The following is a 22,910-nucleotide window of genomic DNA, read 5'->3' on the forward strand; positions in this document are numbered from 1 at the left end:
CTGTTTTTGTGCATATTGCTATTACATGACTTTTTTGTCACCTAGCTATATATCATTTTTGGTTCCCTGGAAATGATTTTGCCCCATGACTGTGATGTAATCCAGGACAGAAAGAAGGTCAGTGTTGGTCATAAAGTCATCTGCCTTTTTTATTGCAGTGCAGATCTAGTTTTCAACTGGCAGTGCACCTATCATTAGTTTGTCATAAGCAGTCATGTAGACTGAACGTAATTATAACTAGTTGGATTAATGCGTGGACGTGCCTCAGTTATATTGGAATGTGCGTTGCTATAATTACTTTGAGTCTTATAAGGCACTGATGATAGCTGCACTGTACTTAATGTTACAGCCTTCATAGGTGATTCATTGTACTTAAGATGAATCATTTTCAATGATCTAGTGCCCACTATTATGTTCTTTGTACTTACTATAAAGCTAAAATATTTGCTAGTGTATTTAAAATATAATTTTTATGTTGAAATTGAATGGTTGAGTTGTAGTTTTTCTCGTACTGCTTGGTGCAAGTTATTAACAAATCAGTGTGTTGCAGTTATTGCATTTCTACTTTTTGGTTTGTATCATTTGTAGTATTTTGTCTTTTTTGTGTTCTTGAGCCATGGAACAATAAAAAATTTTCAAAGCATCTAGGGAACTTTGTTGTTATGTATTCTGTATAGGACATTGTTTCTTTCTTTCCAGGTATTGGAGATTTCCATTCTATTGAGCCACCTAATGATGATGATGACGACAATGGAGGCCGAAGAACTGGTAGGAGTTTAAGAGATGAATTATTTAAACCTGGATATCAGTATAAGCATCCAGGTGTTAAAGGGTACTTGGAAGACAAGAAAGAAGATAATGATTTAGATGAGAGGTATACATACTACTTTTATAGATATAATAGAATTGTTTCATGTTTTAGAAGAGTGCTGGAGTTATCAATAGTGCAGTAAGTTACTTGAACTCTTGTGACAGAATTTATTGTAACATAGTTGGCACAACTACAGTTATATAGTTGTAAGCAAGTGCAACATGTGACAGGATGAAACACTCACTTTGTACAGAAAGCAGAAATTGGTTTGTTATAGTTAATAGTGTGGTTTGCTAAGAACTCTTAGTTTTGAAAGAGAAGATACATTTGTCCATGTGAGTATATAATTAATTTGCCATTGCTTTTGGATTCAGTTTGATTTTTGCAACTTTTATTCATTTTTGGTTATTCGATGTGTCCAGTTACTTTGTTCATTCAGCTCTCCCTAGTTACTGAAGGAGCACTGAGACTGAAAAGCTATACTCTGTTCAAAAATTATATAAGGGTTGACTCTCCAGGAGGAGCACACAGAAGCTTGGAGCAGAGTTAGCACATTCCACATGGAAAGTACTTGTAATCTTCATTTTATTAAACATATCTAAACTCGTCACCCCTGGGGGCTCACAATTATTTGGTGAGTATGTGCAGGGCGAATGTGGGGCCCCATGCCATTGCACTGCTTCTCCCTTTCCAGTGCTGCAGTTTTACACTCTGACTATATCTTTCACCGACTTATTCTCTAGGACAGATTTGCTGCTGCACAGCTTTGTTGTGGGCAACCACAGCTGTAAGAATGCATTCTCATTCAACGGAACTGTAGCAGCTGTTGAATAATCCTTTATTAGCACAACTAGTTTTGCAATCTAAAATTGCATCATTAGGTACATCTGAACAGAAAAAGCAGAGATTGGAGGAGAAATTAAAATTTTTGACAAGAGGTCCAGTGAAATCAATATGTAACTGCAATAATGTTTAGATACTAAATGTATGAAATGGAAAATAGCCAGCAAGAGCATCAGGTACACAATAAGCAAAATACTCACATTCAAGTTATTGATGTCACTGGACCCCTGTCAAAAATTTTAATTTTTCCTCCACTCTGCAGCCCCCCCCCCCCCCCCCCCCCCCACCCCCCACCTCGATGTATCTGATGATGCAACATCAGGTTGTACTGCTAAAGGATTATTCAAGCAGCTGCTGCAGTTTTGTTAAACAAGGATCATGGCTGACAGCCAAGCTCACTCTGTTATGGCTTGTCCCACTTTGGTCCCTTATCTTACATCACATATTTTAGATATTCAGTCCCAACATTTGGGTTTGACTTCCACATTTTCAAAAATTTTACAAATTATATGGGACACGAGGGGAAGGTTGCCCATTACCCAGCATGGTAACCAGTTCATGTGAGTGGTCGTTAAGTACCTATTCAGTTCTAGCTTTCTGACCATGCAGGGATCATATTTTTGATGCCTGAGCTTTCATCTCCCCATGAATTCCAAGGAGTAAGTGCCTGTCCTTGGAATGATCATCACATCAGGAAATCTTTGCTCTGACTGGGTGATACCTGTGGAGAGAGCCACGTTAGGAGTAGGCAGCATCATATCAAATATTTGACACCATGAAATGGCCAAAGTTACCAGCCTGTGGTTGCAAGGCTCTGACAGTCTCCTGAGACAGACTACAATTCAGCGCAGATCCTAATTACTGTAGGAACTTTCTCTCTTTGGTTATGCCATGGGAAGGGACAAAACTGAATGACTTGCAGACAGTTATTTGCCTCAATTCCTGGTATGCACGTGAATAGAGGGACGATTTTTTGTGGAGAACATTGAAACTGTATTTGGTGAACCCTCTTCTCATAGCAAATGACAAAGTGGTTTCATCTTAATTAAGATGACAAATTCCTTCTCATCCCTGGTGTCACTCTTGAGTAACCAACTTGATAAAGTACCTGTTGTCATCACAGCCCATAAGAACCTAAACATGGTTGTCAGGTAACAAGATACTGGTGCATTCATCCTAGTGTTTGATGGGGATTTGCTTCCAAGAAAGATGAAAATTATCTTTTATTACTGCTGTGTGAATCTGTCTTTCCCACACCATATGCTGTGTTTTAAACATCAACACTTTGACCGTATGTCTTCCACTGTGGGGAAATACGACTTTGTCTGGAACGGGTCATCTGACTTTCCAGCTTCTTTCCAGTCTTTATCAGTTTCCTCAGTGATGGTACTCCTACCACTATTCCACATTTTCTGTTATTGATCTTACGCTTTCTTCTTCCAATCTTGTAACTTCGCTACACTGGTTGCTACATGACAATCTTAGTCCTACAGATAATTTAACACACTGAATTCTTCCAAGAGCCAACTGACAGTTGTATACTTCTGCTATCACATTCACACCTCTGTCAGGATGCATCTGCCAGGTTGTGGAAGCCATCTGTGGTGCCATCATCCATGCAGCTGGAACTGCTGTTGCCCTTTCTGCATGCTCCTTTCAGCCAGCCAATGCCTTGGTGGATCAAAGATATTGCAACATATGTATGGTATCATAGATGGGCCCTGCAACATTTCAAGAGACAGCTTTCATGGAATCCTCCTTACTTTTAAACAACTTTTCACTAAGGCTTGTTATCTAACCAAGTGCAATAAGAAGAAATGCTGGGAGTGCTACATCTCCTCCTCGGGAACATAGGAATCTTTTGGGACCAAGATCCTTAGTTGTTCGGGCTGCCAGAGATTAATAATTTTTCCAGATCTGTTCCTTTTTGGGGGTATTTATACCTGTGTGTTGTTTCATGCTGAACAGCTCACGTTCCACTGTGGGATAGCGTCAGCAACCTCCTCTTTCTTGGTTGTCTTTCAGATACATAACTGATAAGTTCAAGACATCTCCGTGCCGGATTGTAAGATGAACCTTTCACTGACTGGGCATTATCAGGCTTTGACTCCTCACCGTATTCATCCCCAGCACTGATTAGATACCTAATCAGATAATCTACATATACACCTACATAGGTGCTCTGCAAATCACACTTAAATGCCTGCAGAGGCTATAATTCCACTCAAAAATTGTGCGGAAAAAATGAACACCTACGTCTTTCCATGCAAGCTCAGATTTCCTTTATGTTATTATAATGTTCATTTCTCCCTATGTTCCTTGGCGTCCACAAAATATTTTTGCATTCAGAGGAGAAAATTGGTGGTTAAAATTTCATGAGAACATCCTGCCACAACAATTAACACCTTTGTTTTGATGATGTCCACCCCAAATCCTGTATCATGTTTGTACAGTCTCTCTCCTATCTCTTGATAATACAAAACATGCTGCCCTTCTTTGAACTTTCTCGAAGTATTCCGTGAACCCTCTCAGGTAAGGATCCCACTCTGCGCAGCAGTACTCCGAAAGAGGATGGATAAGAACAGTGTAGACGGTCTAATAGATCTGTTGCATTTTCTAAGTTTGCTGCCATTAAACTACAGATTTTGGTTTGTCTTCTCCACAATATTTTGTGTGTGTTCTTTCCTATTTAAGTTGTTTGTAATTGTAATTCCTAGGTATTTAGTTGACTTTACGGCCTTTTGATTTGACTGATTTATGGTGTAACTGAAGTTGAACAGATTCCTTTTAGTACTCATGTGGTTGACCTCACCCTTTTCGTTATTTAAGGTCAATTGCCAATTTTCACACCACATCTTTTCTAAATTGTTATGCAATTTGTTTTGATCTTCTGATGACTTTACCAGACAATAAACAGCAGCAGCATCTGCAAACAACCTTACACAGCTGCTCAGATTGTCTCCTAATTCGTTTATATAGATAAGGAACAGTAGAGGGCTTGGGGAATGCCAGAAATCACTTCTGTTTCACTCCATAACTGTGACCTCTCCGACAGGAAATCACGAATCCAATCGTATAACTCAGACAATATTTCATAAGCACGCAGTTTGATTACAAGCCGGTTGTGTGGTACAGTGTAGAAAGCCTTCTGGAAACCTAAAGATACAAAAGCAATTTGGAATCCCTTGTCAGTAGCACTCCACAGTTTGTATGATTAAAGAGCTAGTTGTTTTCACAACAATGGTGCTTGCTAAATCCGTGTTAAGTGTGTGTCAATACAAGGTAATTCATAATGTTCTAACACAGTGTATGTCCCAAAATACTGTTGCATATGGATGTTAATGATATGGGTCTGTAATTTAAAGGATTAATCTGAATGCCTTTTTGAATGTTGGTACGACCTGTGCAACTTCCCAGTCTTTGGCTTCTGATCTTTTCTCAAGTGAGTGATTATATATGTTTGTTAAGTATTAGACTATTGCATTAGCATACTCTGAAAGGAACCTAATTGTTATACAGTCTGGACTGGCAGACTTGCTTTTATTGAGTGATTTAAGTTGCCTCACTACACTGATGTTATCTACTTCTAAATTTCGTTGGCAGCTGTTTGTGATTTGAATTCTGGAGTGTTTACTTCATCTTCATTGGTGAAGAAATTTCAGAAGGTTGTGTTTTGGAACTCTGCTTTAGCAGCACTGTCATCAATAGTATTTTTATTTCGTTGATGTTGTGTACAGAAGGCATTGATTGTGTCTTGCTGTTAGTATACTTTACTTACAACCAGAATCTCTTTGGATTTTCTGACAGGTTTTGAGACAAAGTTTGTGGAAACTATTATAAGCATTTGAACCTGTACTGAATTTCGAGCTTCTGTAAAGAATGGACCAATCTTGGGGATTTTGCTTTCGTTTAAATTTGGCATGCTTTTTTTCGTTGTTTTTGAAACAGTGTTCTGACCTGTTTTGTGTACTGAGGGGGATAAGCTCTGTCGTTTGTTAATTTATTTGGTATAAATCTCAGTTGCTGTCAGTACTATTTCTTTGAATTCAAGTCGCATCTGAATGTCACTGAAAGACGTCATCTTCTGTGTGTATTGGTTAGAAGGTGTTTTTCCTTTGCAGTGGTGAATAGTATCATTGTCGCAATCCATAGAACTGGCGAAACCCAACTTCTGTCAACAGCTACTGTCTGATTAGCCTCTCCAAAGCACTCTGAAAATGTCTTGAAAGGATGGTAACTCGACAATTATGTTCTGTTATCGAATCGCGTGGCCTTCTGTCCCCCAACCAGTATGGCTTTCGAGAGGGACGAATCGCATCTGACCATGTGTTTAGGTATCAAACAGCAGTCCAACAGGGTTTTTCTAAACTTAAAAACCCTTACTGCAGTCTCTTCTGACCTACATGAGGCACACGTCACTGCTCGACACCTTCACATTTCATTTATGCTTTCATGACTAGTGCTTTTGTGGCTTAATACCAATTTGTATTTGTCAGTTTTTATCCCACTTGTTGTTTTGGATTATAGTTGGTACATAATGCAGCTTCCCCTATGAGTCTAAGACAGTGATATCCTGCAGGTCTCTCTTTCTGAGTGCCACACACTTTTACATCGCCATCAGTGGGCTAATAATCACCGTCAGACAATTGGTCGCCCCTGCGCTGTATGTCAATGACTTTTGCATGTGGAATAGCTTTAAATCTGTAGCCTTGGCTGAGCACCATCCACAAAGTTCCATTTGTAGGACCTCCAGTTGGACCCTTTCCCATGGATTCCAATTCTTTTCTGTGAATATGTGATTCATGCATTTTTGTAATCATATGATAGTCCATCCTGATTCAGAACTCTGCTTGGGTGCCCAGAGCTTGGTCATTGTTGCATAATACTGATTTTTGCAACTCCTCTTTAATAAAAAGCTGATATAGTTGCCCCATATTTATAAGCTTAAGACCAGCTACATGCAAAAGCTCAATGCTTCCTCTTTCCCTGACCACATATCTTTGGGTGCATGTTACTCTATTTAATATTTTATGGTCCTTTATCTTGTTCTGATTGGGTGCCAGGCTTATTGCTCAGTGGCACCTTTAGTTTTGAAATGGTTGGATCCAGTCCGTCATCATGGAGTAACACTGGTTGCTGGTGCCTTCTAGACTTGTCCAGTAGACAGTGTGGCGAAGTACCGTATTTACTCGAATCTAAGCTGCACCTGAAAAATGAGACTCGAAATCAAGGAAAAAAAATTTTCCTGAATCTAAGCCGCACCTGAAATTTGAGACTCAAAATTCAAGGGGAGAGAAAAGTTTTAGACCGCACTCCAAATTGAAACAAAGTTGGTCCATTGTAACACGAGACACAATTTAGGTCGAATGAATGACGATACAGCTACAGTAGTTTGGTTTGAGTCGTAAGCTTAGCAGTTAAGCTTTACCAGGTAGCCATTGCTATGCATCAGGCGCTCCATCCGTATTTATACGGATACCCTTCCTTTTTCACGTGCTTTGTCTGGTTTGAATTGATTGCTTATTTTTCTTTGATCTGATAAGCGCAGTTTTCTTTGTTATAGGTGTTTACGTCACTCTAAGCTGAAAATGCATTACTGTACTGTGTCATGCATTATTTGTCTCATTCTGATAATGAGTGTTTACGGCCTGTCGCCGCTTGCGGCATGGCTTGCTTTTGTGCACGCTACCGCCGCTTACAATTAGAAGAAAAAGAGAGGAATCGTCTCATTAGCGAAACAATGGCAAGAGACTGCCATTTGTTGTTACTTACACTGCTGCTTTCTTTGATAATGATCAACAAGAACCAAATAATAGGCTGCGTATGATGGAAGATGTTCTGAACGAGAGTTTAGCGAAAAATTTTCTCCGTTTGAAAATCTTTGCAGGCACCTCTTTAGTACATTACATTCTGCACAGTAATTAAGTCATCTTAGATTTAAAAATCCAGTCAATTGTCGTGCTTCATTTCTGACTATCACTATTAGGCCTAAGAATAATACGAATATAAACATGACATGATATGTATATTCTTCCGCTTTTGCTGTTGTCTCACTCTAGTTTGCTAGTTTATTAGGCAGACAGGGTTTAAATGAGATAGCAGCAAACACGAAACAGTACATGGCAAAATGTTTATACTCGTATTATTCTTATGGTGAAGAGAATACTGCATGTAATTCACAATTTATAAAAGTTCCTATTAGCAACGATCTTTTCTCACAGGTAGGAAAACATTCAGAGCATAGAGTTGGCCATATTGACAAACATCCCAAACAGTCTTGCCAGTCGGATTTTCATAGTACATAGAAATGCTGCTACATTCGAAGATGAACAATACGGAATTTGTATTTACTTCCACTTTTTTTTTTTTTTAATTTATTTGCTGACGTAGAGGTTTTGGCGCCACTATTTATCTTTGTGCCTGCAAAGCATGCCTGTGAAGCGCTACATATGTTCGACGGCAGAAGTTGGTTGTGGCGGCACCTACCAACATTTTACCAACATTTTTCAGAACTTCCGCTTGCTATGCACTTGATTCCAAGCTGCAGGCGGTTTTTTGGATTACAAAAACCAGAAAAAAAGTGCGGCTTAGATTCGAGTAAATACGGTAAATAAAAAAATTAAATTTATTTATTTTTGAAAAGAGGAAAAATTATGGATATGGAACTGTAACCTTAGAATTTTTGAAAGGCTTTTTTTACGGAGTGTATTGAACGGCTTGAATGTGGACAAATTTAGTGCTGTGTGAAATTTGCCTGTAATATAATTTACCATTCCGATTAATTACATTTTTGAATTCTACGTCACTGTTCATTTAATCAGAGTTCTCACCTTAGACGTAGAATTAGTCCTTCTGCCACAATATTAATTCATTAGTCGCCATCGACGTTCTTCTCTTTGTTGACCGTGTGTATCTTACTGAGTTGGCACTGATTCACTTCACGAAGACGGAGGAAACCAAGGAATACAATGCTACGTCGCTTTAAATAATTCTCGTAAAACTTAGATACTTCTCACTATTTTTTATTCACAACACAATAAGACTTGCTCTGCTCGTCGCATAAACCATAAACACTAACAATATGGCTGCCTTTCCGCACACACCAAAAATTACGTCCATCCTCTTTTAACTCCTTCTTGGAGTATGAAACAAAAGAGAATCCAATATGCACATTACAGAGATTATATTCTACATCCCTCTCAATTTAATCTTTGGGTTAGCCTTTAAGGTATTGTATGTCTCTGTGTCGGAATGTGTCATTACAACAGTCTCCACCACACCGAAACGGGAATCTTCCTTCATCAGTTCCAACAGTACAAATTCTTGCTCACTCTTGCAGCCACTATCTGACAATTTCTTAATCATCCAACTTTGCATACACGAAGCGTTGACATCCTCACACCTGCTGTCAGATGTGATTTCCATTTGGAATGTGCCTTGAAGCCCTCTTTATAACATGCTTCCCATTTTCGTGCCTCCCTCACCCCCAAACTATAGGCTAGGACTGATCTATTTCAAGGTCTTTGTTCATTATGTGCTGGATGTGTTCCAATTTCTAACTTCCTCTACAGTTTTTGCCCTCTAAAGTTCTCTTTAGCACCATGGAAGTCATTCCCTGATATCTTAACAGATGCCCTATCATCCTTTCCCCTCTCCTTGTCAGTGTTTTCAACATATTTCTTTCCTCTCTGATTCTGTGCAGAACCACCTCATTCCTTACCTTATCAGTCCACCTATTCAACATTCATCTGTAGCAACACATCTCAAATGCTTTGATTCTCTTCTGTTCTGCTTTTCTCACAGTCCGTGTTTCACTACCATACAGTGCTGTGCTCCAAACGTCATTCTCAGAAATTTCTTCCGCAAATTAAGGCCCATGTTTGATACTAGTAAACTTCTCTTGACCAGACCAGGAATGGCCTTTTTGTCAGTGCTAGTCTGCTTTTGATGTCCTCCTTGCTCTGTCCCTCATTGATTATTTTGCTGCCTAGGTAGCAGAATCCCTTAACATCATATACTTTGTGATCAGCAATCCTGATGTTAAGTTTCTCGTTGTTCTCATTTCTGCTACTTCTTATTACTTTTGTCTTTCTTTGATTTACTCTTAATCCATATTCTGTAGTCATTAGACTGTTCATTCCATTCAGCAGATCATGTAATACTTCTTCACTTTCACTCAGGATAAGAATGTAATCAGCAAATTGTATCATTGAAACCCTTCACCTTGAATTTTAATTCCACTTGTGTACCTTTCTTTTATTTCCATCATTGCTTCTTCTATGTACAGATTGAACAGTAGGGGCGAAAGACTATATCCCTGTCTTACACCCTTTTTAAATTACGCGTATCTCCCTATAACTTAGCCCTATTTTTCTCAGAATTTCAAACATTTTGCACCATTTTACATTGTCGAACACTTTTTGCAGCTCAACGAGTCCTATGAATGTGTTGATTTTCTTTAGTCTCGCTTCCATTATCAACTGCAGCATCAGAATTGCTTCTCTGGCGCCTTTACCTTTTCTGAAGCCAAACTGGTTGTCATCTAACACATCCTCAATTTTCTTTTCCATTCTTCCATTCTACCCTTGTCAGTGACTTGGATGCTAGAGCTGCTAAGCTGATTGTGCAATAATTCTTGCACTCATCAGCTCTTGCAGTCTTCAGAATCGTATGGGTGATATCTTTCTGGAAGTCGGATGGTATGTCGCCGGACTCGTACATTCTACACACCAGCCTAACTAGTTATTTTCTTGCTACTTCCCCCATTGATTTGAGACATTCTTATTGAGTGTTATCTATCCATTCTGCCTTGCTTTTTTAAATTCTGATTCTAATACTGGATCCCATACCTCTTATAAATCGACCCCTGTTACTTCTTGTATCATATCAGACAAATCTTCCCCCTCATAGTGGCTTTCAGTGTATTCTTTCCACCTATCTGCTCTCTCCTCTGTGTTTAACAGTGGAATCCCCATTGCACTTTTAATTTTACCACCCTTGCTTTTAGTTTCACCGAAGGTTGTTTTGACTTTCCTGTACGCGGAGTCAGTCCTTCCAACAATCATTCATTTTGCGATTCCTTCACATTTTTTATGCAGCCATTTCATCTTAGCTTCCCTCCACTTCCTGATTATTTCATTCCTTAGAGACTTGTTTCTGTATTCCTGAGTTTCCCGGAACATTTTTGTACTTCCTCATTTCATCAGTCAACTGAAGGATTTCTTCTGTTACCCATGGTTTCTTCACAGTTTCCTTTTTTTACCTATGATTTTCTTTCCAACTTATTTGATGACCTCTTCAACTGTACAGCCGACTGAACTATTCCTTATTGCTGTATCTACAGCCTACCGTATCCACTTATTTGTGTATTGATTCTTCCTGACTAGCCTCTTAAACTTCAGCCTACTCTTCATCACGACTAGATTGTGATCTGAATCTATATATGCTCCTTGGTACACTTTACAATCCAGTTTGTGATTTCAGAATCTCTGTCTGACCATGATGTAATCTAACTGAAATCTTCCCGTATCATCTGGCATTTTCCAAGTTTACCACCTCCTCTTGTGATTCTTGAACAGAGTATTTGCTATTACTAGCTGAAATTTATTACTGATCTCTGTCTGTCTGTACCCTCTTTCATTCCTTGTCCTAAGCCAATATTCTCCTGTAACCTCTTCTTCTGCTCCTTCCCCTAAAACTGCATTCTAGTCACAGCTTGCGATGTTGTATTGGTTTGCTGTTTATTCTGATAAGAACAACTCTATCACTGAACTGTTCACAGTGACACACTCTTTACCTTACCTTCATAACAAACCTTACTCCCATTATACCATGCTGTTGATATTACCCTGTACTCGTCTGACCAGAAATCCTTGTCTTCTTTCCATTTCACTTCACTAACCCCTACTAAATCTAGACTGAGCCTTTGCATTTCCATTTTCAGATTTCCTAGTTTCCCTACCTTGTTCAAGTTTGTGACACTTCACACCCCGACTCGTAGAACATTATCCTTTCATTGATCATTCAGTCTTATTCTCATGGTCACCTCCCCCTTGGCAGTTCCCTCCCGGAGATTCGAATGGGGGACTATTCCAGAATCTTTTGTGAATGGAGAGATCATCATGACACTTTTTCAGTTATAGGCCTCATGTCCTGTGAACACATTTTACATGTCTTTAATGCAGTGGTTTCCATTGCTTTCTGCATCCTCATGCCATTGATCATTGCCATTTCTTCCACCTTTAGGGGCAGTTTTCCACCCCTAGGACAAGAGTGCCCTGAACCTCTGACCGCTCCTCTGCACTTTTGGTTGGTTGGTTAATTTGGGGGGAGGACCAAACAACAAGGTCATCAGTCCCGTCAAATTAGGGAAGGAAGATGGCCGTGCCCTTTCAAAGGAACCATCCCAGCATTTGGCGGAACAAATTTAGGGAAATCGCAGAAAACCTAAATCAGGTTGGCTGGACACGGGTTTGAACCGTCATCCTCCTGAAAGCGAGTCCAGTGTGAAACCACTGTGCCACCTCACTCGGTCCTACCCTCTTTGACAAGACCGTTCACAGAATGAGGGTGACTTCTTATGCCGGAAGTCTTTGACCGCCAATGCTGTTATTAGTCAAAATTTAAGCAGTGGCAGGATTCGAACCCAAGACTGAGGCCGTTTTGATTATTCATCAATAACTGTCTTTGCCCTAATTGGGGTTTGTCTCACTGCAGACAAGCCTTATCAGACTCCTCGTCTGCTCTGACCTATCTACTTTTATTTCTCCTTAAATTATTTCCCACTGCCTTAGTTTTACCACTCCTACATACTTTAATAATTTGATAAATTTTTTTACAGCCATAATTAACTCCAGACGAACTATTTCTTTACCAAGGCACTGATTACCTTTCTGTTGTTCAGTTCCTTGACCCCCAACCAAGCAGCCAACCAACCAACCCACCCAAACCCATAAGCTATTCAACATATGTAACAGAGATGAAAGTGGAATCACTGTATTATGGAAGAGTTGCACAACATTTCATTTTAGTTTTATTTGTGGTAACAACATTTTTGAGATGATATGTGGGCCGTTTATGAAAATGCATTTCCTGACGAGGTTACTGAATTTTCAACATGCCAGAAACGTTTACATTATTGAATGTAGGTAAACACATTATGCAAACTAAATCTTAAGAATATGTCATGTTCTCATTTGCTCCAAATTGGAACTCTGTCAGATGTCTCTAATAAGAGATAATTTGGAAACAAACTACCAATACAGATGTGAACTGTATTGTGTGACATAATAATGTTGTGCCATGTGGCACCATATGTGTGCAAGTAGGAAGAGAACAGAACACTGGCAATATTTTTATAGTTGCCTACAGTTTTCGGAATGTAGGATGTGTCAGTAGACTGAATTGCAGTACAGCCTGAGTCATAACTTAGTTTGAAAGCTGTCAGTTTGGTTGTGAGTTGGCAAAGCCAGTGAATGCGAATGTGAAAGATTTAGTTGTTGTAAAACACTGATCTGTAGTGTAGACTGAGACCTTGGTTGGATAGAAAAGTTACAGTTTTGTTCTGTTTTAGTGAAGGCTTCAGCTGATCCGATAATTTGACTTAGTGTGACTTGTAATACTCCTCTTGCACTCCAAGAGATGAGTGGTCACCTGGTTTCATTCGGTGGAACAGAAAGCCTAGTTTATAATTAGTGTTGTTGTGATTTGTGACCAAATTTTCTATTTATTTCTAACAGAACCTGAAAAGATTGTGTCTGTTAATCGTGACGAGGAAATTGAACATGCTGGAAGAAAGAAGATTAGAAATACAAAGTACACTGCCTCAGTGTAGTAGTAGTAGTAGTAGTAATTCAAGCCTTGGTATCAATCGGCATTTTTTATCCCTCACATTTCCTTCTATTACCAAACAGACAATTCCTTGATGCATCAGTATATGTTCTATCAATCAGTCCCTTCTTTTAGGCCAGTTGTGCCATCAATTTGTTTTTCCTCAGCTTGATTTGTTATTTGATCTAACATCTAAAATCGAACATTCTCCTGTAGCACAGCATTTAAAAGCTTCTATTCTATTCTTGTCTGAACAGCTTTTCATCCACCTTTAACTTCCATACAAGGCTACATTCCAGACATATATCTTCAGAAGAGACTTGCATACACATAAGTTAGTATTAGATAGTGGAAAATACAGGCTGGAATGTAACAATATAATGAAAAAGATGTTGCTACTCACCACATAGTGGATATGCTGAGTCGCAGAAAGGCACAACAAAAGACTGTTGGAAAGATAGCTTTTGGTCAATAAGGCCTTTGTCACAAGTAGACAACACACAAACACTCCAATGCAACTCACACAAAAATGACCAGTCTCTGGCAGCTAGAGCCAGACTGGTGAGTAGCAGCTATCATTTTCATTATATTGTTAAGCTGATATTAGCTGCTAACAGGTTCCTTTTCTTCAGAAATGCTTTTCTTTCTATCGCTATTCTGCATTTTATACCCTCTCTGCTTCGGCCATCATCAGTTTTGTACTCTCCAAATAGTAAAACATATATACTGCTTTAACAATCTGGGAAAAGATATATTGCTTCTCATCTTAAAGATGGCATATTAAGACGCAGACAGGCATAATCAAAACACTCTTCCACATAAACTTTCGGCTACAGCCTTCAACAGAGAAAGAGAAAAACACACCATTCATTCACACAAGGAAGCACACCTCACGTACACATGACCGCCAACCCCAGCAGCTCGGGCCAGAATGCCATCTTTTTCTACATTGTTGGTATTCCTACCTAGAGTTACATCTACTACTTTCATTTCTCGTTTTGTAATCTGGTTGCCTCAACAGACCCAGAATAAATTTGATTACACATCTTTTTTTTTTTTTTTTTTTTTTTTTTTTTTTTTTTTTTTTTTTTTTTTTTTTTTTTTTACTATCCTAGTTATAATTCATTTTCAAGGTACTATCTAGTCCACTGAACTCTTTCCTAATCCTTTGTTGTCTCTGACAGAGTGAAAATGTCACCAGCAAACCTCAGAGTTTTAATTTGTTCTCCTTGAACTTTAATTCCCTTTCCAAATATCTCCTTCATTTCATCTACTCCTTGCTCAGTGTACAGATTGAACAACATTAGAGATAGGCTACAACCCTGACTCATCTCCTTCTCAGTTGTAGTTTCCCTTTCATGTCTTTCAGTTCATATAATGGCAGTCTGGATTCTGTATGAGCTGTGAATAACCTGCGTTTTATCCCTATTACCTTAAGGATTTCAAAGAGTGCAGGCCAGTCAACATTGTTAAAGGTTTCCTCTAAATCTACAAATGCTATGAACATAGGTTTGCCTTTCATCAAGTCATAGGATCAGTATAGCCCCCAAGTGTTCTGACATTTCTCTGGAACCCAGACATTCTTCCCTGAGGTTGGCCGTGAACAATTTTTTCATTCTCACGTAAATAATTTATGTCAGTATTTTGTGACCTTGGCTTACTTGAAAGTGATGGTCCAGTAATATCCACACCTGTCAGTACCTGCTTTCTTTGGAGTTGGCATTATTAAACTCTTTCTGAAATCAGAAGGTACTTTGCTTGTGCCATATTTCTTGCGCACCAGATTGAATAATTTTGGCATGACTCACTCTCTCAGTGATCTCAATAATTCTGTGAGGGATTGTCATCTATTCCAGAGAACTTCTTTCTGTTTAGGTCTTTCAGTGTTGGGTCAAATTCTTCTTGCTGTGTCATATCACCCATCTCATCTTCACGTACTTCCTCGTTTCTTTCTCTTCTTTACTTAGTACAAGCTCGCCATATGATCTCTAGATATTCACACTGTTGCTTGCCTTTTATCCAAAATTGCTTTTTAATTTTCCTGGAGGTGGCGTCTATATTTCCCCTAGTTACTCATGCTTCTACAGCCGTGTGTTTGCCCTCTAGCCATTCCTGCATAGTCAGTTTGCAGTTTCTGTCAAGTCTCATTCTTAGAAATTTGTATTTCTTTCATCTGCTTCATTTGCTACATTTTTATATTTTCTCCTTTCATTAGTTAAATTCAGTGTCCTTTTGTTATCCAGGGGTTCCTATTCGGGCCTGCATTTTTACTAGTATGATCCTTTGCTGTCTTATCTACTTCATCTTTCAAAAACTATGCCTTTACCTTCTGCTGTATTCCTTTCTCTTGTCTAATTCCAACATTGGCTGGTGCTCCCTCTGAAACACTGAGCATTCTCTGGTACTTCCAATTTATCGAGGTCCAGGCTCCTTAAATTCCTACCTTTTTGCAAATTTTTGGTTTTAATCAGCATTTTGTAACCGTTAAATTATGGTTGGTGTTCCCTTTTGCCCCTGGAAATGTCTTACTGTTTAAAATCTGGTTTCAGACTCTGTCTTACCGTTATACAATCAGTCTGAAATATTCCATTGTCTGTCGCTTTATTAGACCTACCTTTTGCTCTACAAGCCTTTGGTAGCCACGCACTTTCACTGATTCACCACCGGAAATTAGATGATCTAGGATCTACACCGAAAATGAAGAGCCAAAAATCTCCTTTGGGAGTTCAAAATGATAATTCACCAGTCTTTAATTGTTTCACTGTGATCCTACCGGTGATGACCAGGTCTCATACAGTCTAATAATATTTGCACACAGGTAGCTGGTAGACACACACATGGAGCTCAGCAGTCACTGCACCTTTCGGAAACAGACTTGAACACAGTACTTATGAAGTGCTCTGGGGTTGCTTCACTCTTTAATTAAGTTAATACATCACAAAACAATTCTTATAACCACCAATGTTTTGCAGCTGAACCAAAACTGCTCATTTTAACAGATGTTGCTCATGTCTATGACATGCTTACTCAGCCTGATTAAAGCAAATGTAGAAAAAGCACAAACAGGCCCTGAGGCTGGGCTGTATATGTAATTGATGCCAAGCTAATACTGAAACTAGACTGATGAACGCTGAAGCAGAACCAAACAAAGGCTAAGAACAGACTGACTGAAATGGCGGGAGAGTTGCCCTTATAAAGACTTGCTCCGGAATAGTGTACAGTACTGGTTAATTAATAATAGTTTATAAATTCTATAGGTCGTAAAGTTAATCTTTTAGTGGCTATTGATCTTTTGTTATATTTTGTTTATCTATCATGTGCAGCATCTATTAAAATATGCAGTACCTAATTTAAGTGTGTGCAGTGGGAATCCTGGGTTTATGGCCATGAAATCCATCTTCTATGTTAAAATCCAGGTAGATTCAGAAAAATCAGACGATCAACAATATACCAACATTTCCTGAAAATTCACAGGGGTTTGGCTATAATTGGCACTGAAAATTTGGATCAGGTGAAATATTTAATTGTTATTGCCTTTCAAACAAATTAAGTTTGAGCTAATGTAAATAAATTATTGAAAACAGGAAAAATGGCAATTAATTTGAAAGTGATCTTTCCTACCAAATCTACCTATTAGTGCATAAGATTTTCCCTATGGCTAGATGTATGGAATTTTATAATTGCAATAACTTTTGATTGGCATCATTTCTGATGAAACTAATTAGCTCATTCCATCAGAACAACAAACTGAATGATTTAAATCAAATAATGGAAAATCCAGGATGGAATGTAACAATATCATGATAAGGAAAGTTGCTACTCATCGTATGGCGGAGATGTTGAGCAGCAGATAGGTCTTAAGGTGTTCATCAACAGTAGAACACACACACACACACACACACACACACACACACACACACACACACACACACACACACACACACACACACACAAAACTTCGTGTGTGTGTGGGGGGGGGGGGGGGGGTCAACTGTTGACGAAAGTCTTAATGGGCGAAAGTTTTAGTTGTGAAACTGAATGATTTGAATAATAAAGTTTTGTGTGTGTATTGGGGGGAGGGGGGGGGGGGGACACTGCAGGAGCCTCCACGAAGATTGCGTTCACCACTTGAACAATAAGCAATCGGACGTCCCCTGGAAATGACCTAGTCGGCCAATCCTGCAAACACCGGAGCACCAAAACCAAAGATGACAAAACAACTCTCCGAAGAGACTCAAAAAAGGCCTTTATCAAGACCATCACTAGTGACAACTTCCTGCAATATTGAAAGCTTATCTGTAAATAAAGAAATTTTATTATCTGACATGTGCAAACGAAACAACTGTGATGTTTTAGTGTTACAAGAAACACACAGAGCACCAACTAGCCATAGACCAAAAATACAGGGCATGAAATTAGTTCTTGAGAGACCACACGAAAGATACGGAAGTGCTATATTTGTGAAACCGAACTTAGACGCATGCTCCTGTGCTCTGACCTGCGAAGAAAATATAGAAATTTTAACTATTGAGCTACATTCATTTACTGTAACATCCGTGTACAAACCACCCAGTGCGAGGTTCAAATTTACGGAGCCTGGAAATTTCCATTCAAAAAACATTAAAGTTGTACTAGGAGATTTTAACTGTCACGGTCTCGCATGGGGTTATAAAGAGACAAATGACGATGGCGAAATGCTGGAGATCTGGGCAGACCAGGCTAAACTGAAATTGATACATGACCCAAAGTTGCCTGCATCATTTAACAGCGGAAGATGGAAACGAGGATATAATCCAGATAACATCTTTGTCTCCGAAAAGGTATCCCTGCAAACTGTAAAGTAAATCGAGGACCCAATTCCAAGATCGCAACACAGAGCAATAACTTGCTGCATTACTGCAGTAATCAAATCAGATGTAATGCCCTTCGAGAGACGCTTCAATTTCAAAAAAGCTCATTGGGAACTTTTCACAGAGGACCTTGATAAGGAGACCTTGGAAATTAAACCAAAGATACAATCATATGAAACTTTTATAGACCTTGTCAAGAAAATCTCTCGACGGCGCATACCTAGAGGGTGCCGCACCCAGTATATCGCTGGACTCAATGGTAGCAGCAAGGAAGCTCTGAAAAAGTATGAAGAACTGTACAATAAGGACCCCCTCTCAGAGGAAACGATCCAGGCAGGTGAGGCACTGATGTCTGGAATCTCTGAAGCGAGAAAGGAAAAGTGGTGTAACCTCCTACAAGAGACGGACATGAAGCACAGCAGTAGGAAGGCATGGAAACTGGTCAAAAGTCTTAACAACGACCCAACAGAACCACAACCAAATTACAGTGAAGTTACACCTGATCAGATAGCTCACCAACTACTCATGAACGGAAAAACTAAAAGGAAGATCAGGAATGCCAAAATTAAAAGAAAATTGAACGAGGAGATTAGCTTCCTAGCTCGCCCGTTCTTCATTCAGGAGCTACAAGATGCCATCAACGATTAGAAAAACAATAAGGCCGCTGGCCTCGACGATCTGAGATCTGAGCAAATTAAACATTTTGGACCGGGAGTACAAGCATGGATCCTAGAGCTAATGAATAACTGTATCACAACAATGCAAATTCCCAAACTGTGGAGGAAAGCTCGGGTTATTGCGTTATTAAAACCAGGGAAAGACCCAGCTGAAGCTAAAAATTTCCGGCCTGTCTCACTGCTTTGTCATTTATTTAAAGTGCTGGAGCGAATGATCCTCAAACGCATAGCTGATTATGTGGACAAAGCCCTCATTAACGAACAAGCTGGATTTCGACCAGGAAAATCATGCTGTAGGCATCTCACACAGTACATCGAAGACGGCTATCAGAGAGGAGAAGTAACTGGGGTCGCATTCCTGGATCTCAGTGCTGCTTATGACACAGTTAACCATAAGTTGCTTACCCAGAAAGTGTATAATGTCACTAAGGACTACACCCTTTCTATGTTCGTGCAATGCATGCTACAGAACAGACGCTACTATGTAACCTTACAATCTAAAAACAGCTGATGGAGGACACAGAAAAATGGACTTGCACAGGGTAGTGTCTTGGCTCCAATATTATTTAACATCTATATCAATGATCTTCCGATCAGCCACCAGACACGAATGTTCATATATGCTGATGATGCAGCAGTGGCCACTCAGGATAAAACCTTTGAACAAGTGAAGGAGAATCTCACAGGAGCCTTAACAGAACCTGCTGCCTATTACGACGGCAATAATCTCAAACCAAACCCTAGTAAATCTCAAGTATCCGCCTTCCATCTTAGGAACAAACAAGCCAAACGGAAACTCCGAGTACTGTGGCAAGGGGAAGAGCTGAAACATACAAACAGCCCAAAATACCTGGGAGTAACACTGGACAGAGCACTTACTTTTAAGCAGCACTATCACAACACTAAAAAAAAAGGTCTGTGCCAGGAACAACATACTGCGGAAGCTAACAGGTTCATCATGGGGAGCTCAACCACATGTTTTGCACACCACGGGTCTGGCGCTGAGTATCTCAGCAGCGTAATACGCGGCCCCAGTTTGGAGGAACTCTCCTCACACTAAGCAAGTTGACGTCGCCGTTAACGAAGCTGTACGTATTGCCACAGGATGCCTCAAACCAACTCCCACAGACATCATTTATCCCATCATAGGCATAGCACCACCCACTATCCGCAGACAAGTAGCCGCCGAGATCAAAAGATCAAAACAAAAGAATGATCCTCGACACCTAATGCATAAGCACCGAAAGCAACGTGTCCGGCTGAAATACCGCAGGAGTTTCATTGAAACTACTGAAGAGCTTGCCACCAAGCCCGTCGCAAGGCGGCTATCGCTTTGGGAAGAAATGGTGCCACACTCCACAATGGAACTAGTTGAGGAGGGATCTGCAGGATTTCAACTACCTTTTACAACTTGGAGGTCATTAAACCGGCTGCGCACTGGAGTAACTGGGTGCAAATTAAACCTATTTAAATGGGGTTACAGTGATAGCGATAGGTGTGAATGCGGAGCAATGCAGGACTTGGACCACCTATTGATTTGCCCAGATATGTCTATAACATGCACTAAAGATGATATTTTGAATGTCAATGACAAAGCAAACTACGTTGCTAAGTACTGGGAAGGGAAGATATAATTGGTGCATCCGGATACGGAAGAAGAAGAAGAAGGGGGGAGGGGGAGGTTGTTTCTACAATTTTGATAATCTGCGTAACGAGTGCTCATTGCAGGAACTTCAACACATGAATTTTGAAATTTTATGTGGACCTTAATATTTTAGTGTACTCAGAGTGATGGGAGCCAACCTGCTTCATCACATGGTGAAGGTGACCAAAAGTTTCAAAAAATACTTAAGTTAAATAACTATACATTGGTGACAAAAATTCTTTTCTTTTACTTATTGTATTGATGGTTCGAAAGTTCTTAATGCATGGCAATGGAAAACCTCTGAATACTAATCGTTCTCAGGATTGTTGTTGTTGTTCTCCCCCCCCCCCCCCCCCCCCCCCCAAATTTAATTTGGCGTGACCGGAATAAAACAACTCTGTGTCTAGGTCTTATGTATGTCATGTGTTGACCTTTCATGATGACAACTAGAGGAATAACAAAAATTAATATATTATACTTACCTGTCTATAGACACACAAATAAAACTTTGCAAATTATTGGTGATATCAGCTGAAGCAGACTGTCTTGTCTCAGTTTCTTTATGTACACACATTCATGAATGTGGCAGTAGTGTGACCTTATGTATGCAGCAACAATGTGGCACAGTGGTTATAGCAACAATGGCCTGTAATGGCGGAGTGAGCAAATTGTTGTTGTACGTAAGTGTCTGTATGTTAACTTGTGAATTTGTCACATAGGTCATACAGTTGAGATTTTGAGAGATGTCAGTGTGAAAATTCCGTGTGTGTACAAATGTAAATTGTGTTAATTGAAGAAATATGGCCTGGATGTTTTAGAACTGTGCCTCACAGAAATTTTAAATGGAAAAATAAGCATTAACAAAGCTAGGTGAGAATATTATATTCCCAAAGGAACCCTGATTGACAGAATTCATGGTCCAGTGTTTTGTTTCTGTGGAATGTCATAAAGCAAATTTGTAATCAGATTTTTCTGTCCTAAAACTTTTTTTGTATGTACTCTAAAATAAGTATTAAAAGTTAATTATTATGATTTATTTTTAAAGTATTGATAAAGTTTCAGAACAATTGAAGTTGCCCTAGAGCCATAAACAATCCACAATTGCCATATAACAGATAAGCAGTCAACCTCATCCCCAGGTAGGATGAAGTCTTTTACCATCTCTTACAGCAAAATGTGTTAAATGCCTAAAATTTTATTACTACAGTTCAATAACAATGCTCTGAAAGAAAAATCGGTTTCTTAATTTTATTGTTTTCAGAAATTTGTAAGTTTAAGGTCCAAACTTCACCTTATTTGACAGTACAGCCTTCGTTCAAGATTCTTAAACCAATGATTAAATTATGCTCTGTACAAAATTCTGCCTGCAATCTTCCTGTTTCATCCCGTTCCTCCAGTTGGTGTTCTCTTACGTTTTTTTCTTACTTTTTTTCATACTACTGAATTCCATTCACCCATCATAATTAAATTTTCATCACCTTTAACTATCTGAATGATTTCACTTACCTCATCGTACACTCTTTCAATTTCATCATCTGCGGAGCTAATTGCCGTATAAACTTCTGCAGCGATGGTGGGTGTGTCTGTCTTGGCTACAATAATGCATTCACTATGATGTTCATAGTGGCTTACACAGATTCTAATTTCCTTATTCATTATTAGGACTATTCCTGCAATGCTGATATTGGACCAAAATATCTTATCATTTGACACAATCTTCCAAAATTCTTGCATTGTCAAATATAAGTTATTATGGTGATTGGTACAGTAATTCCTTCTTTTGATTTAGAGTTATTTTGTTCAGTTTTGCCCTGTGATAGGTTTGCTTTCCACACTTTCCCGCCCCCACTCCCCCTCCACACTCCCACCCTCCCCTGCCTCTTTCAGTACACACCAGTACACAGTCTGGCATGGCTACAGCTTGTTGATTATGACATAATGTACACATCATAGAAGAAAAGCATGTAAACACCATTTTATTAAATATTTAAAAACATAGTCTGAAAATAAGTGATAGGTATAAAGTCACAAATTTTTTTGGAACATTCTTTTCAATTTTAAGATGTTTTTGGTTAACAATATACAGTTTTCATGCTATCAGAATGTGTGATTGAGTGATTGAAGAGTGTATGTGAGGAACATATTTTACATTACAGTTGATTGTGTATGTATGGGCATTTACATAATGTACATGTGGATGGCATACACTGCATGAAAGGCACAATGTAAAAATTGCTTGCATTTATATGAGAAAG

At 39.2% G+C, this 22,910-nt stretch overlaps 1 protein-coding gene across 1 annotated transcript in view; it reads left to right on the forward strand.

Moving 5' to 3' along the window:
* The window catches only part of LOC124777760 (HCLS1-associated protein X-1), a 74,454-nt gene that overhangs the window by 37,762 nt on the left and 13,782 nt on the right, over nucleotides 1-22,910 (forward strand). The window contains exon 4 of the mRNA XM_047253262.1: nucleotides 700-874. Coding sequence (XP_047109218.1) covers nucleotides 700-874 — 175 coding nt within the window. The remainder of the gene's footprint in view (nucleotides 1-699; nucleotides 875-22,910) is intronic.

The sequence above is a fragment of the Schistocerca piceifrons genome, chromosome 2, assembly GCF_021461385.2.
Source record: "Schistocerca piceifrons isolate TAMUIC-IGC-003096 chromosome 2, iqSchPice1.1, whole genome shotgun sequence".
NCBI lineage: Eukaryota > Metazoa > Arthropoda > Insecta > Orthoptera > Acrididae > Schistocerca > Schistocerca piceifrons.